The sequence below is a fragment of the Gymnoscopelus microlampas genome, assembly GCF_963454915.1.
Source record: "Gymnoscopelus microlampas genome assembly, chromosome: 18".
Taxonomy (NCBI): domain Eukaryota; kingdom Metazoa; phylum Chordata; class Actinopteri; order Myctophiformes; family Myctophidae; genus Gymnoscopelus; species Gymnoscopelus microlampas.
The window spans coordinates 6,265,540-6,281,596 of NC_139955.1; the positions used below are offsets into that span (position 1 = coordinate 6,265,540).

The window sequence follows — 16,057 nt, forward strand, 5'->3', positions numbered from 1 at the left end:
TCCTCTCCTCTCCTCTCCTCTATATCATTCGTTCTCAAAGTGGGGTCCGGGGACCCCCAGGGGTCCTTGAGGGAGTTCCAGGGGGTCCCCAGCTAAATGATAGATTAGGCACCAAATGGACCCTTATGGGTCTGTAACTCTGAGAGTGTACAAATGGAACCAAATGGACCCGTTTGATTTTACATTATAAATTGCGGTCCAAGTGATAGAAATGCCATTAAATGGGGGTCTGTAGCCCTAATGCATGTCAAACTGGGGGTCCTTGAATTTAAAATGGTTTAGAATCACTGCTAGAGCCGTAAAAAATCTTCTCTTATGGGGGTCCCTGGCATATCTTTTGAAATGGGGGTCCGCAGGCTAATAAGTGTCAATTTGGGGGTCCTTGACATGAAAAAGTTTGAGAACCACTGCTCTATATCTCCTCTCTCCCCCCCCTTGCACTTTGGCTAATTAATATTGACTCATCATGATTTGTGTGCATGGGGAACTCATTTGAAACAAGCTCAGTGCTTTTATGAGTCTTCCAGTTTAGTAGACCTTGTATTGTGAATTTGTACTTCCATGTACTGTTGTTCTCATGTCTTACTAAATAAAGTACATCAATCAATCAATATTGACTGTTGTAAGTGAAAAGGTTAAGAAATGTTCAAAAAGTTTACTTTATTGTTTCAGTTTTTGAGAGGCTGCAGCCAGTGTGTGCAGTTCAGATTTATGTTGTTCCTGTAAGGATAATTATTGTTCCAATTCCAAATATGGAATCTGTAGCAGCAAAATACTTAAAAAGATAAAAACTGTTTTCTATTGTTCCATTAAATTGGATTCAGTTCTAAAAGGCTAAAAACTGTACACGTCTTTTTTTTTAGGGGGGGGGGGGGCACGGGGAAAGTAATATAAAGTAATATGTAATATATTACTCTTGATTCCAAGTAATAAGTAATATAATATTATTACTTTTCAAAGGAGTAATAAGTAATACGTAACATATTACTCTCCTAAGTAATATAGCCCAACACTGATTATAAAACATATACATTAACCACTTTAGCCCTATATTATACCACGGCCATTAGAAAATAGACGATCTACAAGCTCGTAGATCGGCTACTTTCAAACATTTTAGTACTTTTACTTTTGGTACTTTAAGTATATTTTGATGCCAATACTTTTGTACTTTTACTCAAGTAACATTTTGAACACAGGCCTTACTTACTTTTTAAAAATACATTTTGATACCAAGCGCCACCTCGTGGCTGAACGCCCATACTACACTTTCTAATCATTTCAATGGGAGGCGCTAAGAATCTGTGGGCGTCAACTTTGAAAGGTACCTAAAGAAACCTTTGAAAACCTCTGATGTCCAATAGGTGGCCGTTTGAAGATCGTGCATGAATGAACAGGTGACCACTGTACACCCACTCAAGGAACCATGAGGGTCCCTGGACCACACTTTGAGACCCACTAGTATTTCTAGTGAGCCAACATGCACAATATCAGCACCCTGACTCTGTTTGACCAGAATGGAACAGAGCCTTCATTAGTACCATTGGTAACACCTGTGAAGGAAGTAAGAAGAGGCCCAATTTTTCTCCAAAATGGCTGCTGTGCATAGAGCCTATTGCATCACAATCATTTCATCCACTATCCACATATTTTCAGATGGGCGTCGGCGGCCAAATACATATTCATTTGGGGTCCTTGACATGAAAAAGTTTGAGAAGCACTGCCTCACAACACTCCTGTTTGTGACCCCTCACTGCCCATAGAACTACCTCTTTACCCCCACCCCCTTCTCAGAGAGCCAAAACACATGATGTAGGCTACTGAGATGCATTCTTACTGTATATTCAAACATATTCTGCAGCCCATACTGTATAGTATATCATTCATTGATTAGACCAGTGGTTCTCAGACCTTTTCATGTCAAGGACCCCAAAATAATATGGATTTGGTGGACCCCCCATCTGAAAATACTTTTCAAAAAATCGTGAAACAAATGTGCAAAATGTTGAATTTGTTGAATGAATATTTGTGAAACATTTTAACAATCTTGTATGGGGACGCAAAGCTGATATGGGTTCAAGTGGATTTTGATGCTACATTAACTATTTTGCTGGGGACCCCCTGAAACCCCCTCAAGGACCCCTGGGGGTCCCCGGACCCCACTTTGAGAACCACAAGTAGACTGTTTATTTTTTTTAATAATTTTGAAGATCAGGATCCTGGGATCCAGTCCGGGTTTTCTTCTTAATAAAAATAGCAAAATCAACAGGAAGTATACATTTGTTTAAAAAAAAAACAGTAAGGCCTACTGGGTTTGGTGATCTTCTATATTGTCTGAATCAGCTTTGTTTGTGTTCGTTTACGTGCTGAAAGAGTGACTTTGAGAGCTGTTTCACCTACAATGTAAGTCAATGAGGAGCATATTCTAAACAATGGAGCAATTATTTTTGATTTCTTGTCCACCTTTGAAGTTACATCATGGCAAGGTAACCACACAACCCAAACCTCTACCAAAGTGTTCTTGCCCTTTAAGTTTCCAAGAAAAGAAGCATCATTGTCCCAATTAGCACTAATTGGAAAATCACCTTGGCCTATGGTGAATTTGTGACAGTTTTCAAAGACGGGCAACAGCTGCGGAAGGTAGTCATGAATGATGAACGAAATAAGATCTTTTACACCAGGAAGGAAATTTGTCATGGATTTTAGTCAACCCCCCCACCCTGACCCCCCACCCACTTCAGCTGTAGCTGTGTGTTTTATGAACTGGGAGGGTGGTGACTGGTGGGTGTGTGCGTGTCGTGTCCCAGTCACGGGCAAAGGGAAAGGGAAATCGTTGTAATGCCCATTCAGAGCCTTATGCATCCTTTTGACAGGAAAACACGCTCTTTTGGTGCTTTTTCTGCTGCTGCACATCCTCTGTGTACAGAGTTGAGAGAGAGAGAGAGAGAGAGAGAGAGAGAGAGAGAGAGAGAGAGAGAGAGAGAGAGAGAGAGAGAGAGAGAGAGAGAGAGAGAGAGAGAGAGAGAGAGAGAGAGAGAGAGAGAGAGAGAGAGAGAGAGAGAGAGAGAGAGAGAGAGAGAGAGAGAGAGAGAGGTGGAAAAAGTACTAATTTTTTACTTATGTAAAAGTACAAATACTGCAAAATAAAAATACTCTGTTACAAGTAAAAGTCCAGAATTCAAAAATTACTTGAGTAAAAGTACAAAAGTATTGGCATCAAAATGTACTTAAAGTACCAAAAGTAAATGTACTAAAATGTTTGAAAATAGCAGATCTACAAGCTCACAACGCGTTGTGAGCTTGTAGATCGGCTATTTTCAAATAGCCTATGTATAAAACAGGGCTAAAGTGGTTAATGTATGTTTCATAATATCATAATTTATATCTGAAAAGTAACTAGTAACTAATGTTCTCAAATAATTGTAGTGGAGTAAAGGTACAATATTTGCCTCTGAGATGCAGTGGAGTGGAAGTAAAAGTATTGGAAATTGGAAATACTCAAGTAAAGTACAAATACCTCAAAATTGTACTTAAGTACAGTACTTAAGTAAATGTACTTAGTTACTTTCCACCACTGAGGCTACTTCAGTAAATGTACTTGGTTACTTTACACCACTGGGGAGAGAGAGAGAGAGAGACAAAGAGAGAGAGAGGGAGAGTCAGAGAGAGAGAGAGAGAGAGAGAGAGAGAGAGAGAGAGAGAGAGAGAGAGAGAGAGAGAGAGAGAGAGAGAGAGAGAGAGAGAGAGGACTGCAGACCGCTAGGTTCACCTGAGAGTTAACGCTCCTCTTCCAACGGACCGTTACCTACAGTATACTGTACACTATACGACTCAATATAACTTTTTTAGCGAGCGATTTCCTATTCAAATACCGGCTTAAACTTTGGAGGACCGGAGATAACTGGAAATGAAGACAGATTTTACGCTTATCTGTCGGATTTGGATTGGATTTGCTTATGCCTCAGGTGAGTACACACACACACACACACACACACACACACACACACACACACACACACACACACACACACACACACTGACGCACGCTTCAAAGTTTGGAGCGCAACAAAGTTTCTAGGATTTAGGATGAAGTATTGTTTTATTGATGGCTTTGCTTTGCTGTTGCCGTCTATTCAGAATTCAGCACGTTGCATGTCTTTTAATTGTGAAATGAAAAAAAGGATAGGACAATAAAATCAAGTTGATTTATATTTAATGTATAGCTATTTATCTGGCTGCAGGCTGAAACGTTGCACACAAGTAGATCAGAATGAACCAGATCGAGTTGTATTAATTAATAGGTGAATACAATAGGCTATAGGCTAGATAATGCCATCCCTTTTTGAAATGTTCATCATGTTATGTTATTATGACTTGTTTACTTAAATCTTGAACTTGTTCATTTATTTGAGACATTAAGGTTCATTACCATTGTGCTTTGAAACTGTTCTAAGCTTCCCATGAATATTTCCTGATGTTGACATAAACAAAATCAGTCTGATAAATAATGGACCACTCTTTAAATGCAGAAGCCTATATTGACTGGATCCCAGGCCTTAAAGTGATGTTCCAAGTCTAGATCATTGGTTCTTGGCCTGTGGGTCAGGACCCCCAGGGGGGTCCCCACATGAGTTTTTAGGGGGTCCCGGGATGACAGTAAAGTGACAATTTAAGGACTTTCAAGACCTATTTAAACGTTAAAAAAAGAGAAGAGAAAATAAAAAAGTAAATGTTTGCATCAAAAGTAATGAACAATATACTATAAAAACTGGTCAAACATTGGGTAAATTGTCAAATAATATAAGAAAGAGGCAAAAAGTTTGAAAACATCGCCTCGAGTTGCGAGGCGTTGTGAGCTTCTAGATCAGCTATTTTGACAATGTTTATCTGTAGACCAGAGTCAAACAAAATGTAATGCCTCAACTCTTACAATTCCAAGTGCTTGTCGGGGTGGGGGGTCCCCAGTTCAAATATGATTATTTTGGGGGGTCGCGGCCTGAAAAGGTTGAGAACCACAGGTCTAGATCAGTGGTTCTCAAAGTGGGGTCCAGGGACCCCCAGTCAGGGTTCCTTGAGGGGGTTCTAAACAGACCCATATAAAGGTCTGTAACTCTCAGAGTTATTATGGGGGTCCTTGAAATTAAAAAGTTTGAGAACCACTGTCCTGGATGTGTGCGCATAGAGCGAGCATCTGGAGTTGGCGCACAGATGGGCTCTAGGGGGCGGTAATGCAGTTGTTGGGAACCATCGTGAAAGGTAGGCCCTAATTGGGGTTAATTGGCGCTACAAATGAACTCCGGAGCCAAACGCAGAGATAGATAACCCAGTGATGTTTTAATAGTAGTAAGTCAATATGAAGTGCATGTGCTGTGGTGTTGGGAAATGGCAAATATCTGGACTGAGAGCTGAGATGTTTTTGACCGATCTGGTTGACCAATAGCTCTCATCATGAGACACTCTGAACACTGGAACCCTTAGAAATAACGTACATATCGTTACTGTCGGGCAGAAACCTCTTATCTCCTTATTTGAACTTTTTGTGTTTTTTTCTCCCGTAAATAAATTCCGCCCCCTAAACGCCCTACTACTTGATCATACTACAGCGTCACACAAAAGCATCAAAAGTCGAAACACGTCGCTTTGCGCCGCGTTTCGAGCCTGTAGATCTGCTACTTTTGCTATTTTTGAATTTGAATCCTGAAAAGTAACAGTTTTGGACATATGAGGTTTCCACCCCGACAGAGACGATAGGAGATGCAAGTATACTGTACCGCCCTACAAGGTCAAAGTGCAGTTACTACATTTTTGGACACGTTGACTTATTTATTTGTCTCAAAGGTCAAATCAGCCTTCGTGATTTTGGGGGATAAACAGTTACCTCATGATTTACAATTAGTGCACTACCACTTATAAACCCATAAGCTGAACTTTTTACCATTGCGCTAATAGAGCCGGCCTGCTTGCTCAGGGGATGAATTGAATCTTGAGCATCAGGTCAAAATCCGTGTCAGATCCTGTGTCTAGGGTGAGACATGACCTTTGACATGATCTAAATGTCTCAATAGAAGAGCAGGGAGACAAAATACAACCACCCCAATTGTATACGTCATATTGTATTAACATGCTCTGTCTACCATACAGATTGGACAAAATTACATTCTATTCATATAAAAAAAAGTTAAGTAGTGCTGCTTTAAACCCTATTAGTTGACTAGGGATCATCGGCCCAAGGTGTCTATATTGGTCCCTCCTTTTCTCCCTTTATACCAAATCTCGTCACCCCAAAATAGCCGACCTACGCAACGGGACACGTTGTGAGCTTGTAGATCTGCTGCTTTGGCTTAACGGAATTGTGCCAATTTCCCACCGAATGTTTTGCCTATTATGACATGCCCGGAATAGCTACGCTAAAGGGTTCATGTGGTTAAATCGACACTAAGGATTTGACTGTGTCGTTGTTTGTGGTTTAAATGACTAAATGAGAGGTTTGAGTCACAGTCCATTCATTAGTGATGGCAGCGGAACAGCTGTTCGGACCAGACAGGGGATACATTGTAGAGTGGATCTGACATATGGCAACCTAATTCACTGCTCTTTCACCTAGAGCTGTGCTGTCCTGCGAGTTTTTTTTGCATTTGAACTATTCAATAGGCTCTATGCACAGCAGCCATATTGGAAATAAATTGGGCCTCCTCTTACTTCCTTCACAGGTGTTACCAATGATACTAATTAAGGCTCTGTTCCATTTAGTGTGGCATAGTGGTTGTCTTATTTTCAAGGACCCCCATAACTCTGAGAGTGTACAAATGGAACCAAATGGACCCGTAAGGGTCGATTTGGTTCCATTTGTACACTCTCAGAGTTACACACCCACCATAAGGGGCCATTTGGGAACCAAAATGGAGTGTTTCTAGTGAGCCAAAATGCACGATATCAGCACCCTGACCAGAATGGAACAGAGCCTTCATAAGTATCATTGATAACACCTGTGAAGGAAGTAAGAAGAGGCCCAATTTCTTTCCAATATGGCTGCTGTGCATAGAGCCAATACTCTAGCCTCGTTTCTTAGGGCTTGACCACTTAACTCTTAGTAAACTTGACCTTTGACTCTGTACTTGGTCTCCTCTGTCTTTCTCCCTCTTCACCAAACCTCTTTGCCAAAAATAGCCGATCTACTGTACAAGCTTGTCGACCTGGGAGATGGATTGCTGACACCTACCATCAGCTCCCTAAGCTTATACTGGCTAAGCCCCCGGAATAGGGGTGCTAGGGTGTATGTGGTTAAAGGGATATTCCAATTTCAAAATTTGGGGTCATTTTAACGTCTACCAGGGCTTTTGTGAGCACCCTAGACAGTTTTTAAGTTGCTCAGTATTGTTCAGTATTGTTCAGTTGTTCAGTATTTAGATATTTGATATTCATTTGATCAGACTTCCTATATAAAACTTCCTATATAAACCCACTGTAACTTCAAACTCCATTTTCACCATTCATTGAACACACCTTGGTTCTGGTGACTGATGTTGGCCTTCTAATGTGTGAGGGGGCCTTGCTTTTTCAATTACTTTTTTCATTCATTTTCAAAAACACGGCTCCCTCGCGTATTAGAGGGACAATATCAGTCACCAGAACCAAGGACAGGTGTTTTTGATGAATCTATCATGGTAAAATGGAGTTTGAAGTTACAATGGGTTTGTGTAGGAAGGGGAAGTGTCTGATCTAATGAATATCAAATATCTAAATACTGAATAAAGCAACTTAAAAACTGTCTGGGGTGCTCACAAAAGCCAGAGTAGAGTAGTTAAAATTACCCCAAAGATGTTTGAATGTGAAATATCCCTTTGAAATGATCTCAAATAGAAACTTTAATCGATTAAAAGTTTTTAAAAAGATTTCAAGATAGTTCTTTACAAAACATCAGTAATCTGTGGTCTCTCCAAAATCGGGATCAGCATCGGACCCAAAAATCTGTCGGGCTCTACAATAAACCATGAAATGTATTTAAAGAATTGCTCATTTCTCATTATATTCAACGGGTGATGTAAGTGAAATACATGGTCATTGTAGATCTGGCCTGTCTCATTATATTCAGAGGGTAGACATAAGTGAAATACAGGGTGATCGTAGATCTACTCATGTCTCATCATATTCAGTGAATGTGGAGATAAGTGAAATACAGGGTGATTGTAGATCTGCTGTGTGTCATCATGTGGATGGTGGACATAAGTGAAATACAGCTGTGATTGTAGATCTGCTCTGTCTCATCATATTCAGTGGAGGGTGGACATAAGTGAATTACAGGGTGATTGTAGACCTGCCAGCTCAAAGGTCATGGTCATTTTCTGTGGCAGGATATCATTTACACAGCAGCAGCATTTATGGATCTTCCAGCTCTCTCACCCCAAGACATTTCGCAAACCATTGTCCTGTCATGCTCACGCTCTAGCTCAGCGATTTCCAACCTGTGGGCCAGGGTTAAGTGGTCAGATGGATGGACACTTTGGAGATTTTCAAGTGGGCCCTGATCCAGAAAAAGGTTGGGAGACACTGTTCCAGCTCTGACCGCAAGACATTTTGCAACCATTTACCTGTCATGCTGTCTCTAGCTAATGTGGTTCCATAAAAGCATGCTTGTCCTGGTAGCTTCAGAGTTTATGCCATACAGTATATCAGAAAACCCTGAAGTGTTTGTCTGTCGTCAGACTCGTCACCAACAGAATTAATTGAATGACACTGTGGCTCATTGATTAATCGTCCTTACATTTTGTTTTTGCATTTGCTGGGGTTTTGTTAATCGTGCACATTAATAATGCCTACTACTCGTTTTTGTAATAAACCCAAAAACATTAGTCAGAAAAGCAGCATATTTTGGTAATTGGTTTTGTTTTATGCTGAGCTGAGCTCTACCACAGAATGGGTGCTTATTGTACGTTTTGTATTGATAATCTATATCTGCAAGTGCAACGTAATGAGTCGCTAAAGTTTTCAAACAATTTTAGTGGAGTCAAAAGTACAATATTTGCCTCTGAGATGTAGTGGGGTAGAAGTATAAAATATCAAAAATGGTAAGTACAGTACTTGAGTATATATACATAGTTCTCCACTGCACATAAAAAGTGTGGTAATTGATTTTGTTTTATGCTGTGCTAAGCTCTACCACAGAATGGCTGGTGGGGGTACAGTAGGTGTTGACATTGCTTTTAGCCCAGTGGTGTACTCGGATTTGTTTTTTTCTTAAGTAAAATAAGCAGCAATACCACATTATAAAACATACTCCGTTACAAGTGAAAGGCCTGCATTCAAAATATGAGTAAATGTACTTGGTTACTTCCCACCACTGTAACGGGCGGTGATGAGTGTACAGTGAGTGTAGAGTGTAGCTTTTTAGCCCAGTTGTGTTTTCTGTTCACATATTTCTGCTTGATCAGATCATCTCTGAAACCTGACTCTGGACTCTGGGTATTATTGTAGTCATCCACTATAAGAGGTCGAGTTGTTTTAGCCAACAACAGCCCCCCCTATTCTTCTCCCCGCAGAATCTCAGGATTCAAACCTCAGCCTCCTTGGAGAGGGGCTCTCACACTGAGCCGCAGCGTCTGTCCTTGAATATCGTCGCTGTCGGGTGGAAACCTCATATGTCCAACAGAACCGCTACTTTGCAGGAAATGGGGGGGGGGGACCTGTGCTCCCAATGGATCCAGTGTAGTTATCATTTAGTCACTAGCTCTCGTTAATACTTTTCATTGGTTACATATTTATAAAACCCACACGCTAAACCACTTTAAATAGCGGAAATACCTGATCTACAAGCTCACGACGCCTTGCGAAGTTGTGAGCTTGTAGATCGGCTATTTATCGCTGCTTTTGCGCGACACTTGTGTGACAAAGCAGGGCATTTATTTCCCATAACATGAAAAATGTTGCAAGGTGGAGATACAAGTTTTCCCGTTCGACACCGGCGATATCTTCTCTATCAGCTGGGGAGCCGCTCGGAGCGGAGTGGAATGCCGCTGTTCCGTGTGGGAAGCTCTGTGCAATAAAGTTCAAATAAATAGGGAGGCCAGTCCGAGGAGCCTCAGTCATCGCAGGTGTAGGATAGCAAAGCCCCCAGGGCGGATGGACGTTTGCTTATACACACGCCCGCGCGTCGATCACCGCTAGGTGCTCATTTCTGTGTAGCACCAACACCACCCCGAAATAACGGAGAGATAAGGTCTTTCAACCCGGCCAGGAATTCGCGGAAAAAGCCAAATATGTGTCCACTTGGTGTTAGATAGTTAATGAAAACCACATGGTAGACTTTGAGCTCCCTGACACCTCCACACACACACACACACACACACACACACACACACACACACACACACACACACACACACACACACACACACACACACACACACACACACACACACACACACACACACACACACACACGCGCGCGCCCAGTGCGCGCAAACACACACACACACGCACACCACCGGGTCTTTATGACGGCAGAGTTCTGTAAATGACACTTCTCCCCGACCCCAGAAATAATAATTTGTGAGTTTTTATGTCATTGAGCGTCATTATGATGATGTGTAATGATGTCCCGATCCATCATCATCTGAATAACCCACAGCAGTTAATTCTTTCTCGTTGGTCTACTCTGGGTTTGACTGACTTGCTTTTGGCTGTGAAACGGCGTTTTACAAAAACAACAGTGATTAGTGTTTGGAAGCGTCATGGATTTAGCATTATCCCTTAAGGTCTGAATGCCTCAGTTTCCTCCCTCTGCACGATGGAGATGACATATTGCGTGATACCTAACACACAGTTGATATCTAAGAGTGCACTTTTGCAGTACAAGAGAGAAAGAGCAGAAATGTCAGAATCTCTCTTTTTTTTTACTTTAACGAAGCATGTGTTTTCTAAAAATGTCCCCCCCCATATGTGATTAATTCCCTGAAGAAGAGGTGAATGGACATACGTAAGGGATTATAAGTCTTACTGACTCCTATCTTCCCACTCCCAGCAGCCTTTGTGTTTCATATGTCTGTAGAAACAAAGTGAGTGTAACGCCCAGAATTCGAACCCGGGTCTCCGCCGTGGAAAGCCAACATCTGAACCACTAACCTAAAGGGGAATTCTCCCTTGACTGGGGGGTATTAGGCTTTAGCTCATCAGGCAGAGGCTCTGAGCCACTACTGCTACACTAGCACAACTATCAGTCCAAGTAGTAGATAATAATAATAATAATACATGCGATTTATATAGCACTTTTCTAGATACTCAAAGTTGCTTTACAGAGCAAATATAAAACACCTTTATTAGAAAGAACTGGTTAAAAAGGTTATGACTATAAAAGAAAGGTAAACAAAACAAAAGGGAGGAGCAGGGGTTGAGGTTTTATGTACAGTAGGGAATGCAAGTCTGAAAAGGTGGGTTTTGGAGTGTGGTTTTAAATATGGTGAGGGTGGGGGCAGCTCTGATGTGAGCTGGGAGTGAGTTGCACAGTGAGGGGGCACCCGCCGAGAAGGCCCTGTCACCCCAGGTGCGCTTGTTTGTATTGTGGGTGTCTAGGAGGTTGGCGCCACCCGAACTGAGGGAGCCGCGAGGGGACGTGGCATTGATGAGTTCAGAGATGTAGCGGGGGGCCTGGTTGTTGAGGGCTTTGTAGGTAGTGATTAGTATTTTGAAGTCAATTCTGTGCTTGACTGGGAGCCAGTGGAGGTCACGGAGGACGAGAGTGATGTGGTCCCTGGATCGGGTTCTGGTGAGCAGGCGGGCGACAGACACATTGTTGTCTACCGAGTGCACGGCACAACAGAATTCAATGTATGGAAAAATACATGGCACGGGCAGACCACAGTTCTTTTTTACTTTACTTTTGCTATTTTTGTAGCATTAGTGATTCCATTCTATTAGTGATGCTTCACTCCGCCTTTGATGTTCTTCTGACACAGAACAAGCCTCTGACCAGCTATGAGAGCAAAGCTTTTTGCACAAATGCGTGAATACTTGTCCTTGGGAGGCAAATGAAGTTATTTGTCAGTGTCATACATAATTAAGTCCTACAGCAACGCAGAGCAGGAACATATTGGTCAGGACTTCTACACATTTTCCAGCGGAGGAGGGTCAACATGGGGGAGCAAATCCCATCAACGTGTAATTTGACAGGAACATGACTTTCCACACAAAATATGGGAGTGAAAGAAAACAAGGCAACGTGGATTATTTCCAGCTGAAGTTTTTGGAGTTATGAGGAGATTTGTCACGCTGAGGCTGTGAATGTTTTGCACGCCGTGCCAGCTTTAAGGCGGCTCGCCCCGATGTGGAGCTGGAGTGCGCGTGCCGTGCACTCCGAGTGTGCGCAGCGGTTGATTTGATTTAAGGCTTAATTGCGTGTGCAGTGGCAAAGACCGGGAAATGATTGAAGTAGCACTTGCAGCGTAGTGGAAATAAATGTCTTTGTGAGGCCTGTGGGCCCTATGCAAGATGATCCCTCCCCACTTCGTTTCAAAGGCAAAAAAACGAAACAATCCCGGCGCACGGTGGCAGGTACTCAGATATTATAGAGCACACAAGGCACTTACGCACGTTGCTTAGGAACAAGCATCATTTAGAACACTTATCAGTTAAATGAGAGCCATCATTGCCATTATACTGCGCAAATGGGCTTCTCGTTGCGAGGATAGCCGTGCCCGTAACTCCGTAGGGGGTTTGCGATAGGGACTGCCTGTGAGTGCTGGGTTTCGGCGGTCAGAGATACCTCTCGCCGCTGTCACTGGAGGTCACGCGGGGTTCATGGGAAAAGGGAGCGTTGGCCAGGCCTGAGGAAATGACCAGTTTCCCTCTCCCTCTGAGGTCTTCGTCGCCCCACTCCCTTCCATTAGCCTCCTCTCCTAAAGACGTCTGACTGTGTGGCGGCGTAAGCTTGCATGTCGTCTCCGTCGGGTGGAAACCCCTAGTATTTCTCTCAATTCCTCTACTTTATGACAGACAAACTGCTTGGTAACTGATTTTCAGAATCATGATAATCCGACAGATGCCTGTTGAGGATAGTTGTTGTGGGATCAACTGATATCCACAAATACATCCATGGATGATAGGAATCAGTCATTACATTATACCGTATTCTTATAGCATATCGTCTCTGTCGGGTGCAAACCTCATATGTCCAAAACTGTTACTTTTCAGGATTCCAATAGCAGGGAAAAAAACTGCAGTTTTGAGCTTGCAGATGTGCTATGCTTAATACTTTTATGTGACGCTGTAGTATATAGTATAGTAGTACTAGTATGTAGTATAATATTAGGCCGTAAAATGTATGAAAAAACACAAAAAGTTGGAGAATGGAGATAAGAGGTTTCTGCCCGACAGATGTCTTCTAATGAGCTGACGAGGCCCCACCGCAACGGCGGCAGCGCTTAAAAGAATCCGGCCTTGGAACTCATGGCCGCATGTTTCTTAGGATCCCTGGCGCGATGGCACAGCAGGCGCGGAGCGCTGTAATCCTCGCTACCTGCTGCTGCTCAAAGCCATGTCAATATTTTCCATGTTTCCCAACCAGCGACGTCAGAGTGTGTGTGCAGCGGTTGGTGGAAGAAGTGCTGAGATGTTTTCCTTGAACACTATTCAGACTGCTGAGGCCAATTCTACAAATGCCTTCTAAATCAGTTTTCTCAAACAAGGACCCCCAAAATTTATATATATATATTTGGCTGCGGATTCCCCATCTGAAAATGTTTTGTGCCAGGGACCCCCAGATTTGTGTTAAATAATTCAAAATAATTCAACATTTCAAGTGATTTAAAACATCTCAATTTAAAAAAAAAGCTGTGTACAATCTCGCAGCGCAGCACAAAGTGACGATTGGGATGCTGTATTAACACATTATGCTGGGGGACCCCCTGGAACCCCCCCAAGGACCCCTGGGGGTCCCTGGACCCCACTTTAAGAACCACTAAATCATAACAGTTTATACATGTAGCTATATACAGTATATAGCTAAAATCTAAAATGACTCAGATTCTTTCCCGGTTTTAATGTTTTAAGTAAAACTAAATACCACAATGTAGAAAAACTCTTTTACAAGTAAAATGCCTGTACTTAAGATTTCACTTGAGTAAAAATACAAAAGTATTGGCATCAAAATATACGTACAGTACAAAAGTAAAATGACAATGTTTCAAAATGTGTCAAACCTTAAAAAAAAAGAAGCTGATCTTCAACACAACGTGTTGGGATGCTACACGTGAGCTTGTAGATACTTAACACATCGAGTGCCAGAGGTTTTTTAAAACAGGGTACATCCAGTGCCAGCGTTTCTTACCGTTTACGCCAATCGTTTTAGAGCTGCAGAAGCCTCCACGAGGACCCGGATGTAAACAAAAGCTGTCTGGGCGATGGCCGAGGGTCCCGTCTAACGACTGGAACAATAATATTTCTAACGCAATCCGCCATTGCAGAGAGATCGCCCGTCGAAAATGGCTTGTTTTCACCACTGTAAAAAGTATGGAGATTTCTTTTTCATTGGAGCGGACGGAAGTGACTTTTTTGGGCTCGCGTCACATCCATTCCATTTTATAGAGACCTAGGATCATTCCTAAGTTACGTTAGAGCGCCCTTGTGGAAAAAAACTAAACAAAACTAGAATTCTCGCTTTTGGCACTCAACGGTTATATTTTCAAACACAAAGATTCTCGTCTTTGGCACTCAATAGAGCTTACTCAAGTGTACGTCTTGTAATAATATTCTAAATCACAATCTTTAATCAACACTAAAGCTTGCAAATAATTGTAATGCAGTAAAAAGTATAATATTTTCCTCTACCCCCATGGGTCCTTGAGGGGTTCCAGGGGGTTCTCAGCTAAATGTGTTAATACAGCATCACAATCATTTTAAACACTTTATCCATTTATACGTTGGCTATTAAAAAATAGCAAAACTAGTTCACAGCGCGTCACTTTGTGCCGCGCTGTGAGATTTTTTTTTTTTTTTTTTTTAAATCTTGAATCTTCTCTTCTTCGGGTCCCTGGCACAAAATATTTCCGGGTCCGCAGCCAAAAAGATATCAATTTGGGGGTTCTTGGCACGAAAACGTTTGAGAACTACTGATTTAGGAGGCATTTATAGAATCGGCCTGTACAGTACTTGAGTAAAAATACTTAGTTACTTTACACCACTGCCGGTAGCCTCCCTGCAAAGTAGTTACCGCAACACATTTTGTTACTCTGCCCAGCAAGGGAAATCATTTCTCAATGATACAAAAAAAAAAATGATGACACGTGAAAAAATGGACGACCTCAGAGGAGAGGAAGGGGCCTGAGGTGTCCGGTGTGCCTTTGAGCCAGGTACAGGAAGGCCCAGTCAGGGACAAGGGGGATTAGACATAGGAAACCGGCCCAGATGGCCCTGCTGGCCCACCTCTGCATCCTCATTACATGCCGACCCCCCCCCCCCCCCCCTCCCCTCCCCTTTGGCAGGATGTGTGAAGGAGCCAGCCAGCGTCCCGCTAATGCAGAGCGCTGGGACTGTCTGTGTGTGTGTCTGTGTGTGTGTGTGTCTGTGTGTGTGTGTGTGTGTGTGTGTGTGTGTGTGTGTGTGTGTGATTGTATTACTATACTTGTGAAGACCAAATGTCCCCACAAGTATAGTAGAATAGAAGAAATAAGATATTGTGAGGAGGACCAGTTCTCCTCACGGGAGAACTGGTTGTTTTTGAGATTTAGGAAAAGATTCAGGTTAGGATTAGACATTTTCGAAGAATACGTTTGGGGTTAGGCATGCATTCATGCCTGATTTATACTTAGCTGTATCAGTGTCACGCACTGGAAATAAGCTGACAATGCGTTGCGAGCAATGCGATGTTTCGCTTTTCGGTAAAAAATGAGAAAAAATGAATACAAAAATAATATTCATAAAATTGTCGTCCTAAAATGTTTATGTCCTCACAAGTATACTAGTTGTGTGTGTGTGTGTGTGTGTGTGTGTGTGTGTGTGTGTGTGTGTGTGTGTGTGTGTGTGTGTGTGTGTGTGTGTGTGTGTGTGTGTGTGTGTGTGTGTGTGTGTG

The 16,057-nt window shown here is 42.4% G+C and overlaps 1 protein-coding gene across 1 annotated transcript in view; it reads left to right on the forward strand.

Moving 5' to 3' along the window:
* The first annotated feature begins 3,839 nt into the window (after positions 1-3,839).
* flt4 (fms related receptor tyrosine kinase 4) overlaps positions 3,840-16,057 on the forward strand; it is a 137,729-nt gene continuing 125,511 nt past the window's right edge. Inside the window, exon 1 of the mRNA XM_084041495.1 lies at positions 3,840-3,965. Within this exon, the coding sequence (XP_083897621.1) occupies positions 3,908-3,965 (58 nt within the window). The 5' untranslated portion in view covers positions 3,840-3,907. The remainder of the gene's footprint in view (positions 3,966-16,057) is intronic.